At 35.1% G+C, this 15770-nt stretch overlaps 1 protein-coding gene across 4 annotated transcripts in view; it reads right to left on the bottom strand.

The window, feature by feature from the left end:
• Positions 1-15770, bottom strand: part of UNC13C (unc-13 homolog C) — a 196599-nt gene that overhangs the window by 77047 nt on the left and 103782 nt on the right. For all 4 annotated transcript variants that reach the window (XM_030497645.1, XM_030497643.1, XM_030497644.1 and 1 more), the window contains 4 exons: positions 6780-6949; positions 6225-6340; positions 4605-4768; positions 172-322 (listed from right to left, as the gene is read on the bottom strand). In XM_030497645.1, the coding sequence (XP_030353505.1) occupies positions 172-322; positions 4605-4768; positions 6225-6340; positions 6780-6949 (601 nt within the window). The remainder of the gene's footprint in view (positions 1-171; positions 323-4604; positions 4769-6224; positions 6341-6779; positions 6950-15770) is intronic.

The following is a 15770-nucleotide window of genomic DNA, read 5'->3' as shown; positions in this document are numbered from 1 at the left end:
CTCAGGGCAAAAATTTTTAAAAGCTAACAGCCACTCTTATTCTTTTTAATGACCAACTTTTATAAAAATGTTTAATTTAGAGGTTAATACGGTATCATATATTAGAAATAGGGGGGAAAAAAAAAAAAAGGATGAGGACTAGTATTCTATTAAAACAGAAAGTCTACTTACCCCAAAGTTAGTAGCAGCAAACCGATCTGAAGCAGATACGTTAGTTGCTGCTGTAGTATGAGCATAGAATGCATTTATATTGGCCAGCAGTGTACTCATAACTGCTGGAACACCAGGGCACATATATTTAGAAGACAGACAGGAAAAGTGCCTACAATTCAAACAAACTGACAGTTATTTTAAACGGCAAAGATTCTGCTCCTTCTCTCACCACAAATTCTTTTCAGCTCCAATGATACAACTTTCAAGCTCCCTCATGGACAATTGTGCAGATATATATGAAGAAAATCTAGACATGTTTGATATAATTGTCACTTGTTGCACACTGATATTTTCAAACTGAACACATAGATTCACATTTGCTTCTTACTCTAAACACAAAACCATGATTTAACTATCTTAACTGCTATTAAGCGAAACATTCATTATTAAATATAAACTTAAAATCAAACACAAACTTATCATAAAAGGCCACAAGAGATCTATACTGTAATGAAGAAGGATTTAATCAACTGCAACAAAACCTCAAACCAGCATTTTAGTGTGGCTTTTTAGGCTATGTTGTTAATGAAAGGTGAGGCAGCAAGCAACTTCTGGGTCCACCTTGATTTGATTTAGGACATAATTGAAACTGTTCCACTTTGATTCAGGCCAGTAAAGTTTAGGTAATCAGTCCGTTAAAACTGAACCAGCCAAAACCAGAGTTGCAATGTAGCTGCAGGAGATGCCTGCTTGTTATGTACAAAGAGCTTATAACATAAGAAAACATAAGATACAATATGGATGGAAGATCTAACATGAGAGTGAATAACATCATTGCAAACCATAGAATCTTAATTTCAAGATTTATAGTTAGGCAGGATTGGGAGGAAGATAAAGGGATAAAGGGTAAATGTACAGAGACAGGAAAGAGTGAATGAGATTAGGCAGAGAAGATGGCAGTGAAAATGAGTATACAGTCAAACAGAAAAGGATGAAGAAACTGCAATTGCTCTGCAGCTCTCTGCATGTCTGAACGTCCTGATTTGGCAGCATGCTCCTCTTAGCTGAAGTCTCTGGCTCCACTCTTCTGTTTCACCATAGGAGCATAAGGCAGAGCAGTGTGCTGGGCCTGAACCACCTGGGCCCTAGTGCCCTTTCAAGGCAAAAATTAACACAAGGTACAACTGAACTCACTCCTGTTGAACTTAAGCCAAATACCCTTAGCTGCTGTCACTGCCCACTGTTTTTGTGGGTCTCTGAAAACAACGGCCAATAGCATGAGTTATTAACAATTTCTAATGGGCACATGATGTTACAGCAACCATTGCTGTCTCACATATTTTAGAGCAATATTGCATTGTTTAAGCTAGAGTCACATGGCTAAAACCAGGCCTGCTTGCTTCAACTGTCTTACTATGCAATTTCCTGACCAACATGCAGTGCCTGTGATTCTTCTAATCTTTCTTCCAGCATGAATCGGCAAAGAAAGATGGCTAATTAATGTGCTGCACTCAGTAAGCATACGCTATCAATGAAAATTACTTTAATGGGTGATTTGCGTGGTTTTTGCAATGCAGCCACGTTAATTGAAGACTAGGAGGGGAACAACATGGCATAGTTAATGCCCATTAACCTGCTGGAATGAGAACTATGTCACTGATTTAGAAACATTAGATTCTACCTATGGTGATTCTTGCCAGTAAGAAGCAAAGATCTTAATAGAGGTTTTATTGCATTTGTCTCCATCACACAGTAAATCCAGGATGCTGACATTACGTATAATTTCAGTGTCTAGTCAAACACTACTTCAATACGTGCTCTGCTTTTTGCCTTGTAAAGAGAAATGAATTACTTTGAAAAATGAGAGGAAGAAAATTATTTTTTTCTTGGTGGTGGAGAGGTGGCTTAACAGAGGTAGGTAAATAAACTTCCAATACAATTCCTTAAAGAATTTACAGCATAAATCACCATCCATCACTGCAGTCATCAAAATAAAGGCCAGCTGGATCACTGAGCTGTCCTATTTTGTTAATCTGTTTTCTGTCTTATCTATTTTCTTTCCTATTCTCTCACACATACATGCTTTGACTTCTGGGAGCACACCCATATCATTCATGCAGCAAACAGCATCTATTTGGCTATCCATCTATCCATCACTAAAAAAATAAATCTCTTCTGACCTATATAAGAATGGCTATAATTGTTTTTCATTTCTTTGCCCAATACAGACTCCTTGAGAAATGGAAGAATATAATTGTAAGAAAGAAGAGTGGATTATGGGATCTGTACAGTGAAGACTTTTCAGAGAGCTGTAGTTACTGAAACACAGGCATGCTTTTTGTTGTGTTTTGCATCAATGCTTGTTTTTCACATGAATTCCACATCTGGTAATTTCAGAGCAGATTTTCTTGCTTAGCAACTGGGTAGTTGGAACCAGTGTTTGGAGATTAAGACACCCCTTCTATGTCAGCATCCTTTAGGGAAGAACTAGCTATGTTTAGTCTCATAAAAAAAGTGGATGTGTCTGTCTCCAACAACAGATGCAATCAAACATTGTAAGTTTAATGAAAAAGGTCTCATTAGAGACAATGACTAAAACAGGTAAGTAACCACCCATGCAATATCTTTTGTGTTGATATCCAGATTCCAACCAGTATCTGGGTGCACACGTAATCTCCTGATCTAGAATCTAACACTGACTCAAACAGCGTATGTTTTAAATCACAGAAAATGCAAAATTTCTTTGCTGATGCTGGTTGAGGAGAAAAGCTTGAGGTTTTGGTTTTTAAAAGAGTTTTAGTTGGTCACCTATTGGGACTGAAATTCTGCTAAGCAGTCAGGTACTGAAACAATAAACTGAAAATCTTGTTTATCTTTGCTGGGCTGCCACAATTGTGGTTGATGAGTATACTCAGTATATTTGGAAAATCAAGGCTATCCTTTTGAAATATTAGTTCTGTGCTCTAAAGGAATAAATATAAATAAATACTAACTTGAGAGCAAGAAACGAAACTTCAGGGTTTACTAAGAGGATCATAGATGACAAAGCCACCAGTTTTTTACTTGTGGTTGTTCATCAAAAAACAGCCATGTTGTATTGAGATAGCCAACTACTGAGGCTATAGGTAAGAAGAATCACTAAAGAAATGCTAAATCAGTCCTCAGCGAACAGTAATAACAGCACTCCCTTAGCCCTCCCTTGGCATTAACAGCCTTGAGAACTCATCTCATATAAAACCTTGAATTCATTTTGACACATATAGCAGGATCAACTCTATTATTTTACAGATTAACATTTTGGTAAAAGTAGCATACCAATTTAAATCAAGTTATAAAACTATAATATGATGCTAGTTAATAAGCAACATAACTTAATCAAGATGTAAAGACATACATGGCTAAAGAGAAACTAAACATGAAAACCCAAATATTCATAAAACTCAGTGCATGAGTTCCTCCATATGTAATACAGATATACAACACCACAGAGGAACTGTCAAGCTTAATTAATTATTCTGTGCAATGTTGTATAAGGTCCTTGGAGAAAGAATATTAAAAAATGTATGTATTACAAGTGCATCCTCTACCTTTCTATTAGACGTACAGCACAATAATTCACACTGAGCAATAAAGTTTCACTTTCAGTAAAGTGAAAGACATGTTCACTGCAATAGTAGATGCTGTCATTATATCCTGCAATAAAAAGAAAACTTCATGTTTATGTGCCTTTTTACTTACACTTTTTTTGGGATGCACTGTAAAGAAATAGAGGAAGTAGGACATGTTCTGAACAAAAATTCCATAATACCAACTTTCTATAGGGAAAAAAAAAAAATCTGTATTTCCAGGACTTATTTGGAGCCATCTGCTTTCCTACAGCTGCAGTAGGAGCAGAATATAGTCCTTTTCACTGAGCAAGAATACATGATGGAGCTCTTGTACTCCCAGACCTCTAAACTCAGTGGTTCTGTGTTCTAAAGTGATCAGACAGCTGCTTTAGTCTGGACAATGTAGTAACAGGTTCTAATACTGTTAAAAATGGTTTGCATGAATTATTTACAAGTACTATGGAAGTTTACTATAGCCACTGCTGGTGTTCTGTGATTTCTATACTCCTCGAAAGGATACACAGTTTGTGAAAACCTGTTCTACTATCCCAGTCCCATCTGGAACAATGGAAGTCTTTCTGATCCTTGCCACATATCAGTATCAGAAGAATTACGAAATGCATTAGTGATAATACCAGCAACGGTTTATAAAATGCTTATATCTTAATTCCATTGTAAATGAGAAGCACTTCAATGAAAATCAGATGGACAAAAATGAAAACAAGAAATTTAAACCAGGGACAGGAGAGAAGAGAGAACAAAAGCATGAAGACTTAGAACTCATCACCTCTATCAAACACATTCTTGACAGTAGAGTAGAAAACCAGATGTGGTAATACTTACGTCATAGCTTGATAAATATATTCAATTCCATAGCGCATTGCAAATTCATCTACAATTTCTTGTGCAGCGTCATCAAAGTACACCTTCCAGGCTTCATCACCTCTCACTTCAGGGATTTTTACAACACCATTAGATTTAACTTCCGTCAAGTAATGGAATAAATTCTAAATGTAAGAAATGTTTCAAATAGGAATTTTCTGCTTTCAAGTGGCATTCTGAAAGTATACCCTATATAATAGTCATCAGTATGTTGACTGTTAGATTTTTGTAGTTCATAGTTTGGGGTTGTTTTTATTTTTTTTCTCAAGAGTGGCATTAACTAGTCATTTGGTAAACAAAAAAACCAAAGATTCTAACCATGGTTTTTGTAATGGAACTCTGGTAGCGCAGGCTTGTGATTCAGAGCATTGATCTGTCTCCTTGATATAAGATCATGTCGCTAACTGGCACAGAGAGACTGCAACATAAACTTGTGCACAGTCTTTCTCTTCTCTATCATATGCCTGTGCTAATGAATAAAATCGTGATGTTACAATACTTACTACATAGTGCTTCAACTTTAATGGAATCTGCAACCAATAAATTTCAAATTTATTATTTAAGATTTGTAAGTTATAGGAAACCTATCAGAAATCTTGCAGAAGCCTCTCAAGTAGTGAAAGACATCCAATAAAGTTTAGGTTTAGCAACCTTAGGACCAAAGCTAGTGTTTAATTTGCTGTTCATGTCAGATTACCTAGCTCTATATGTATCCACAAACTGAGCAAGAGATTTTATTTCCTATTTTCAGTGACAAAAAACCTGCCCAAACTTTGAAATAATTTCCTTTTTGCTAATAGCCCATAATTCTCTTGTGGATTATCTTTAAGCAACAGAATTTTGCTACTTCACAGGTCAAAACCTACGAGCACATGTGCCTTCAACACTTAGTTTTACAAATGGTGAACAATGGGATTTTGTGGATACATACTAGTGATGAACTTTCAACCATGTATTATGTATCAGCTTTCAGAAAGTATTTGTATTTTTAGACTAGAACTTCAACGTGGGTCACTGTTAAAGGGAAGAAGAATAAAATACAAAGAAAAATCTTTTGCAAGACACACTGGTTTATCAGTGATGAGTTTTTTTTCAACGTTGACAAAAGCAATCTAGATGATAGGAGAACAAAATGTTAATTGTATTTTATATTGTACTTCTGCTTTTTCTCACTCTTTCCAAAATATGAATTAATGTAGCAGAAAATAAATTCTTTACAATTAATAGCTATATTTCTGTAATATGCAGAATGGTTATATCTTCTTGATGTTAGCAATCAAAATGCTAAAACAAAATAGGGTACAGGGAGAACTTAGCTGACTTCACCTCTTTTTCTAACTCCTACTGGCAGGAGCAGAAATGATCTGTTGGTGTTTGTTTTGCCTTTGTCTCTGAACCTGATATGCCATCAGCAATGAAAAGTGTGAAATCTAAAATAAACTTATCCTGGGGTGTAGCAGCAGTTATTTGTTTCAGCATTCTAGTGTTCTGTAGCCTTTTTTGCTCATCTATGCAACAACTGGATAGTAATTTCTGTACAGTATGTTTTCTGTAACTTCTCCTCATGTAGAAGTAACATACCTCATGTAGACAGGTGTACTGCACATGGTAGGGAGCAACTTTCTCCTCTCCTTTTATTTCAACATTGATTTTCAATCTAATGGCACCAGAGACAGCTGATTTATCTGTTCGCTTTTCTGAAGAGCAGAAAAATAATGTATTAGTAACTACCAAGAATACATATATGTCATGTGAAAAACTTTCAATGAATTATTCTAGCTTAATAAGAATGTTTTTTAAAGTCAGAAATTCCTGTTGTTGAAAATAAAAGCATTTTTTTACTATGTCACACATGGACCAGGCCATGAAGCATCAGACTGAAGAATATCAGACTCTGAAGTAAAGGATTTAATTTTATCTGCCAAATTCAAACCAGTCTGCACAGTAGTTTATTTAGCAATTTTCCCTTTTCAATAGGAATTATTTCAATTTTCTAGCCAGTACCTGTCCTAATTATTATTTTCATTATTGATATTTTTCTTTAGTTATGAAGACTTTAGCCACAACCTGAACTACATCTGAGTGTGGTGGATTGACCCTTCCTGGATATATTAAAAAAATCCGTAAGAATCATACCTAAATTATACCATACATCCATTTCTCCACTCAGTGTTCTTACTTCAATGATTGTTTGCCCAAGGAAGTCATCAGATTCCTTTTTGAAATGTTGTTTTACTCTAGATTTTATGTCATCATCTTCATCCCACACTCTCACTTTTATTCTATCTGTAGAGTTATGGCATTCGCTGTAAAAATAATAAATACAAAATGTGAATGATACATAAGCTACATACATTTGTACTTCTGGCCAATTCCTCGATTTCCATACACTTGCTTAATTGCATGAAGTGACAGAATACAACCAACCTGCAACATTCAGTGGAATGAAAGGCCAGGAACAAAACTGCAATTACTATATATCTAAGAGAAATTATATGACTGAATTATACATACATATGTATTGCATTTTGGAATGTAATGAACTTTTCATTAAAATTATTAATTTACAATGTGTACTTCTCAGTGTTATTATTTAACAAGTATCTTGGGAAGGTACAGTTAGATCAGGTTTTTTCATTTAGAAATGCTATGTAGTGCATGCAGAAGACCACAAAAGTAACAGCCTAGAATGTTATAATACAAAAAGTGAGAAAATCTTAAGTAATATTTCCAGTATGTGGCAGGAAGTTTGGAAAACAAAACCAAAAACCAAACCCAAACCAAACCAAAACCAAATCATAAAAAAACCCCCCAAGAACTATAAACAAGCAAGACAAGCCAGGCACTCAGAAAACTGTACGGAAACAAGTACCTGCTTTTTTTTTTTAAAGATATATTACTTTTCTTGAAGATTTCCGTTCCCTGTTAAGGAGAAGGAGTAGGAACAGACTACCATATATTAAAAAATTCTTTGCAAATTTAAGTGGCTTACTAATCCCTCATGAGTTGAGTGGATTTGAGAAACTACTGGATGTACCAGAGAGTGAGGTGGCTTCACTTGCAATCTGCAGAGTTCCCAGTAGATAAAACTTTTTACTTCCAGCTCCATCCTGCATATATCTGCACAGAAATGGAAACAAACTCTGCTGCTGTTTATTCCTATAAGCCACAATGAAGACTGTTTACTGCTGGTCAGGTTGGCTTTTGGTGACTTCATTTTTACATTGACTCTAGAAGTCTGTGGTAGTGAAAAACTTTCTGACGACATTTAATGGCTAGTACATATATAACTGGCATCACTTATAAGCCATGTGATGCTCATACATCCATACTAATATGTTTTTTTAATCTATTTTTTAATGAATACAAAATATTTTAATTAGTAAAAATCTTCGGTTATTTTTAAATATACCTTTTAAGTGTATCAGCAAATTTTCATCTTCAGCAAGGTCCTAGTTTGACACTAGATTCTGAGTTTTTACTTGAATTCTATTCCAAGCACTATCACTGCTCAGTGATCTGTCTCAGCGTTTCCAGCATTAAAACAGTAATACTGTAACTTATCTCCCAGTTAGCACCCCTCGGGGTGTTCTAGGAATTAATTAGCGGTGATAATGAGTTTTGGAAGTATAAAGTGCTTTAAATGGTATTATTACTGTCAAGGCAAACCAGTCACTAAAAATGGCATACACAGCTTTCACTCTGCCTCACTGTGACATCATTCAGTATCACAGAGATGCTTGTGTCTGCCTGTATTCCAAATTTTAACATTGCAGATATCTCTGGTAATTAAAAACCACATTGTTCTGTGATTAGCAAAACTAATGCAGCCTACTTTCCTTTTGTCTTATGACTGGCTTCCCTGACATCTAACAAACTGCAATCACCTATTTAATCTTTTCCCATAATTGGGATTTTCATAAATTACCCCTTCATACAGACTCCCTGGTCTCTCTTACGGGGTGAACTCAAATTGAGAACACTGTTAGGATCTCATCTCTGTCTGACCACCTATTTTCATAGAAAATGCTCGACGTAGTATTAGGCAATCTATGAATTTTCTCTGACTGATCACAAAATTAAAAAGCCATTGGCCAGGATATATAAAATACAGGAAGATACAAGATGGATCAAATAAACGCCTTTGCCTTAAAAAAAATAGGCTAAACCCAGAAACCATTTGATTTTCCTAATACATAGCCCTGAATTATTACTTAGCATTGCTAGAGTCCTGAATTGGATTTAACTGTGCACCTAATAGAAATATTGAACAAGGGATTTCTACAGTGGCATAGGCAGATCACCATATTTGTGCCATTAGTAGAAAACTTGTTACTTTTTTGCTTCTCAGGGAGATGCTGCATATAAAAAGTCATTAAATGGCAATTCAGTACAAATACCATATTTTTATTTTCCTGAGATAACACCAGTTTTCCTGTGATATACACTTAGCTGATTAAGGAATATTTATTCAGATGGTCAAGACCACTGCACTTTTCCCTGATACCCTCCTTTTGTCTCTTCCACATCTTTTTCTCCTTTAACCTTAGGTTAACGAAACATGGTGAGACTTATCACAACCGATGGGTCTACTCCCATGTTCATTTTTATGTCTAAACCTTTAGCAGTCAGCTCTGCTACATATTTGCAATGTTCACATGCAAGACTCCACAACTATCATAAATCTGTGATGCAAAAACGGAAGGCTGGATGAACACATATTTCTACTGGCCTGCGCTGTGGCAGGGAGAATTACTATTAAAGTTACAGAGCTGTCTCTGCATGATTCTACTTACCTGCCAGCCTCTCAGTAACAGCACTATATAATGAGATGCACATTCTGCTTTAGTCACTGGTAACATTGCTGCAGAAGCTGCAGAAGCTCTGTGGCTTTGCAAAAAGCATTGGGTGGGATTCCTACTTCCTACTGTGGAAGAAAACCAGCCCACCAAGTTCAAGGCAAAGACAACATATGCTCTTTTCAGTGTTCCTCTTCTAGACACTCCGCTTCATATGCTCAGTAAAAGTGTTCACTAAGGTGTGATACAGAAAGGTGAGAAGTGAATTGCTCTTTAGCACACAGAGAATGAATATAGTGATGCTTTTGAAAGCTAGAAAAACTGCAGTATATTAGGAGATGTTAAACAGAAAACACAGTTTTAACAATTAAACAAAAATCTGGTGGTGCCGCATCACTTCTACATTTACAGAATGCCACACAGACATGAAAGAATGCCTCACAGCATTTCTGCATATTCTAATGGCTAGAGTAATAAAAAAAGTAATAATAAATTATCTTTACTACAGTAGCCCAATGTAAAGTCAATATTAGGTACACTGGCACAACCTGATTGTACGCCTCATCTAAGAGATCTGCACCCAGTGTTGAAACAACATATGATTGATATTATGCTACTTTCACTAAAGAAATAAATTCAAATGAATGGAGAAGCTGGTAAAGAATGTATGGAGACTAATTTCCCACTCAGCCAAAATTAAAAACATTCATCATAACAGCATTCTTTCCTTGTAGTCTTCAGCAAAAACTCTTACATCCACTAACAAACTTGCATTCTCTGACTAGTTAGTGTAAGTGGAGAGGATTTTTTTTTTTCCTACTACTTTAAAAAAGTGTTATTGCTAGAACTTAAAGAAAGTAACTTTTCCAATAAACTATTTTGGTGAAATTCTGTAAGAATCAGCAGACAAATTAGGCTATGTCAGAGATGCAGGGGGGTTGGAACTAGGTATCTTAAGGTCCTTTCCAACCCAAACCATTTTATGATTCTATGTAGAAAATTACTGACAAGCCTTTGCAACAGGTTTGCCTGCAGTTTTGCACATTTTGTAGCCAGTCACTCTGGTTGTTGATAGATAAACCTGAAGATCTTCTAATTTGTTTTTAACAGTCTACTTCAGCTGAAGACTGCTAGCCTGCCTATGTAAGAGCACTTGCTGAAGAATCACTGTGGTCTCCTGTAACTGAAGTACACAATCTTTGATTTTTGCTGTATCTTGTTTTCAGTTTCTTTCTCTGGTAGCTTCTATTTCTGTTTATCCTGTTTCAAAAATACCTGTATCCTTTTTGGAGATACATTCAGTAAGACATGTAAAGAAAACATGATACATACCACTTTGTGATACTAACCATAGATACAGTGAGTATTCATATTGTTATTTCAGATGGATATTGCTTTAGTTGTAGACCATTATATATACCTTAGGTATCTTCTACAAACTAAAGGAAAAGATTTTGGAAGATGATATTTTATTCTTTTTAGTGCGATATTCATTCAGTGACTCAACACTGACTTAATTGGAAAACAGATGAAAACAAGGTGCCGCTCAGAAAACATCCCCTCACCCCCAAAAAAACCCCAACAAAACAAACAAAAAACCCACATACTAAATGACAGATCATTGTTCTTGTGAAACCCCCTTCCCAACAAGCCTTACAAGGAATACATTTTGCATAGCAGGTAATGCACATAAAACAATCAGAGAGTCAAACCTTGCCAAATTCCTACCCAATTTTATTCCTTTATACTAAAATATCTTGGCTGCCATATAGTCTATTGTAAGGAATGGAAGGTGATAACACAGATTTTGTCCTAAAAGTATAAAGAAACCATATGGTCATGGAAGATAGTAGTAGAATGAAGTTCAGGAAGCCATTTATTGCTAATGTTACCCTCAAGTTTATGATTATTGCCATTAATGCAAGTCAGAACTAGATACACCCATGGCATTGCTATGAGAATTGTCCACTCTGTTCTTAACTGTTCAGAGATAGTACCATAATCTCTCAGAAAATCTATCTATTCCAGTATTTCACTAGCCCAACTATTGGCAAACCTTTTCTGAAGTCTCATTTAAGCCTCTAAATGGAATTTGTGCCTATTCTTGTTCTACTATAACAGTAAGCATGAAAAATAGATTATTCCTTTCCTCTTTGCGGAGAAAGGATGTGTTTAAAGACATCCTTACCTCCCCTACTTGACTCCTTTCTAGTCTGGACAGTCCCAATTCTTTAACAGTATGATCACGAGGCATGCCTTCCGATAAAGCAGAATGAGACTAATTATGCCTTTTCTTGTATTAGTTTACCTGTCATAACAAAAAGCAAGCTATATAAAATTAAGCTGGATTGACACAGTTTGAAAAAAAGACTCAGACTGAACATGCTGTACTGTGAAACTGAAAAACACTATTGCTGAACAAACAATTTATCATTTGAATTTGCGCTTAGAGTTTCTTGTTTTGGGCTGAGGCTGTGAGATACAGTTATTTTAATTAGTAGGATGTCTCTCAGGGACTTGGCTGCTTATTGAAGAATTTTTGGAATGGATAAATCTAGTAAACTAATTTGTGGGTTTCTGTTACCCAATTGGTTTTGTGTAATATAATTCTCTGTTATATACTCTTGCTTATGAAACAATCCTTAAGCTGTTTCAAAAATTCTCACAAGTCTGTTTAGTTATCACTGGAAACTGAAACACCACGTGGACCATTAACCAATCCCATTGTCTTCAGGTACAATGAAGATTATACTTTTTACAAGTCAGCTCAGTTGATCTGTATAAAATGACAGTATGAACAAACTTTGTTAAGGTCCTCTTGTTGTATTTATTTCCTATACATGGCTGCTTATAGTAAATATTGCTTTAAATGAATCAAAAAATCAGTTCTTTGCAGTACAAGTTGTGTGAGCGGTGCTCTTTAAGATAATTCTAAGAACATCCACAGCTGGATGCCTGAAATAGCTGCCAGAAATTCTCAATCTGAAACTCTAGACTTAAATATTCAAAATATGAAGCAGTTGAACAGTTTCTCTGACCAACAGAGAGAATTGAACTGTCACTGTCTCTAATCTACATCAATGATGTTTGGTGCCAGAGGATACTTCTCCCCAGTATTATCTGCTAAAATATACAGCAGTACAAATTCTCAGCATCATTCTACATTTGTTTTAACAAACGGGATTTGTTTGGTTGTTGGGTTTCCTGCAAGCAATTGAAAACCTCTCTATAACATTTTATGTCTGCACTGATATTTGCAGTCAGAATATCATCAAGAATGTCATAAATCAGACAAATTCTAACAATTTAGTGATGACCGTAGTGACCACAGCCTCGAGTGGGCACCATAGAGGATACACGCAATTGTACTTTTAGGTGGGAAAGCGAGGAGCGAGAGCAATGCCGGTGGCATGAAAGTCAGAAACCCCTTCTCATTGGTCTAATTTAAAACAATTAGATCAAATGTTTTCGTGCACTGAAAGGAGTAATAGATACCCAACAAAACTATTGATCAAAGCCATATGGTGGCCTAGTGACAGATGAAATAGCAAGAATATGTAAAATAATCATCCATTTATATGCAAGACTTCTGTATTATACAACCATATCTGAGGCGTTAATGAGTGGTCAGAGAGAACATGATGCCTGCAAAGTCTGCAAGGCAATTTGGAGGCGTACGCTTCCTAGACAACACTGCCAGAAAAAGCAGATTTCCATATTTCTGCAATCAACTGTTGAAAATACCCAAGAAATGAATGAGAGTGGAAGTATATTATACACTTAAAAGTTTGTACAAAGCTGAAAACTATACAGCCGAAATATATCTTCCTTGTAACTGAAAATCGAAAAAAGCAGGCTTCTTTTTTACATCAGGTGCCACACTCAACCAGAAAAAGGAAGGTGACAGCTGCAAGACTCTTCCTTTGCTCTGTCATTGAAAAAACTCTCTTATCACTGATGTTTTATTGAAAAAATAAGAACTGCTCTGTTGTTGCTGACTTAATAATACCAATAGACAAGATCAAAGCCCTTACCACCTGTATTACATTAATTAAAGGAGCATCTTCTGTCCTATTTACTTCTCTATCTTGTGTATAAAAAATACACATTTCAAGGAAAGATGTATTCTTCCTCTGACAGTCTTGGGTTTTCTTGCTGAAATGCATGCAGCTGTAGGTAAGCTCTAATCTGGTAACGGTTTATGAGTTTCCATGTTAAAATCTATGCCAGTATCCCATGGTCATTTAGTAGAGGGTTACACTATTTTCTGTTAGAAACATTCACTCTCTGCTTACCATCCAATCATATTAGGGTTATGTGTGATTCTGCAAACAAGAACACTGCCCTCACTCTATCTGCTATGACAGAGCAAATGCACAGTGGGGAGCCAATGTTTTTTCCAAGTCCTTGTTTTGGAACAGATGGGGAGATTTAAATGCATGTTTTGGTATTATGAGTCAATATATGATTGTAGGATTTTGAGATATATTTTATTTCTGCAATTTATCATTTAGGAGTTATAATGATGATTAGTATTTTATTTTAAATAGGAATATCAAATATCACTAGTAGAGCCTAATTTAAATGAAACTTCCTGAGTCTATGAAATAGTTATATTGATCTATTTCAGATTTAATCTTGTGGTTAAACATTTATAATTTATTTAATATACTTTAGAAATTCTCATATACTTTCAATTGAAATCCAATGCATTAAATAAGCCAGGGAGATTATTTTAGAAAGCACAAGTGCTATAGAAGCGATTAAAATGTATTCAGTGCAAAGCAGTTACTCAGGAGATTTATGCTATAGAAAGGTTTTGTTTTTTTTTTTTTTATTTATTAATGTTATTGCTAGATCAGCAGATTATAGTAATACTTAGTGCTGGGTGAAAAAAAGGTATCATATTTTCATGTTTCCAGGAATTTAATGGTAGCCGTGCTCATATTTTTGAGTAAATACATTTAAAACTCCATATCAAATTTACTGAATTGCTCATCCAACTTTTAACACTAACTCATACATTTAAATGCAAGAAAGTAACTAACCTCTTACCTTTGGTTACTCACAGTGATACAATGAAGTATGACACTTCAACTGTTACTGGAGTAATACAAATAACTCAAAAAGAAAACATGATCTGTATTGAGGAAGCATGTAAAGATTCTGAGTGTGTGTTTTCTCTGAATTAACAATTCTAGTACTGGCATTTGAATCTGTGAAAGGAATGGGCATGCATTGTTTAATATACTTGGAATACCCAGTACTTTTCCAGGCAAATGGAAGTGGCATCTGGGTCATATATCTTTCAAACTCACTAGTGAATCATAACCTCCTCAACAATAAGATGGAAGATTTTAGTAAAAACAAACAAAACAAACCAACCAACTGAACAAAACCCCTCCAAAACCAGGTAAGTAGATGTTTTGCTACATGATAAGAAGGTAACCTCTCATGTTATGACACTGCACCTTCTTGAAGAAAACAGAGGTCTATTTCAAATGGCTGAAAAAAATTGTTTCCATTGTTTATGTAAATAGGAATAATGACAATTAACATGTTCCTTATAGGAGAAAAGGAAGATAAGAGAAACTAAACAATATTATAGCTTGAAGACAATTATTTTACATTGTGGTGAGTGGTTATTTTGAATTGCATGTTGCACAAGGAGACTAACTAGAGATTCTGAATCTTGACTGGGCAGTCTGCAGGATCCTGAGCTGTTCTGCTATTGCTTCGTAAATTCAGAGTTGCTTAAAAAAAATGACACATCGCTTTTATCATCATTGATACAGGGTTTCATCACGTTGTATCAAATTAACATACAGTTTTGAATAGCACTATTAGGCACAAACATATGAGATTTTTATAATGTAGTAACAAGATTAGATTATTATGTGTCAACAGTCTGCATATATTCTCAGTAAAAATGCAAATAAATCTGTTGTATTTAACAAACACTGAAATTGAATATCCTTTTTTATTATTATAATTTCTTCTTTTCATAATTTACTATACTAATGTTTTCACACAGCTTCCATAAAATATCTACTAACTTCATGTGATAATACTGTGGTAGGTGCTCTCAGGGTAGATTGGAACTTTTCTGAACAATTTTAAAGATCTTGCTAAATAAACAGTTCTCTTTCACTTAAAAGTTTCCAAAGGAAATCTAGAGTTTATATTAGCTTTTCAGAATCCTTAACTGACCTTAATAATAGTAGTTAAGTTCACATCATATACTGGAGCACATGGTAATCAAGCTGAAAAAAGAATAAATGCTGAAATACTTCTGCTACCCAGAGAGGAATAACACTGAGCAAATCAA

This window comes from Strigops habroptila, chromosome 9, assembly GCF_004027225.2.
Source record: "Strigops habroptila isolate Jane chromosome 9, bStrHab1.2.pri, whole genome shotgun sequence".
Lineage (NCBI taxonomy): Eukaryota > Metazoa > Chordata > Aves > Psittaciformes > Psittacidae > Strigops > Strigops habroptila.
The sequence above is the reverse complement of the archived record's forward strand: the minus strand, read 5'-3'. Positions and strand labels throughout refer to the sequence as shown.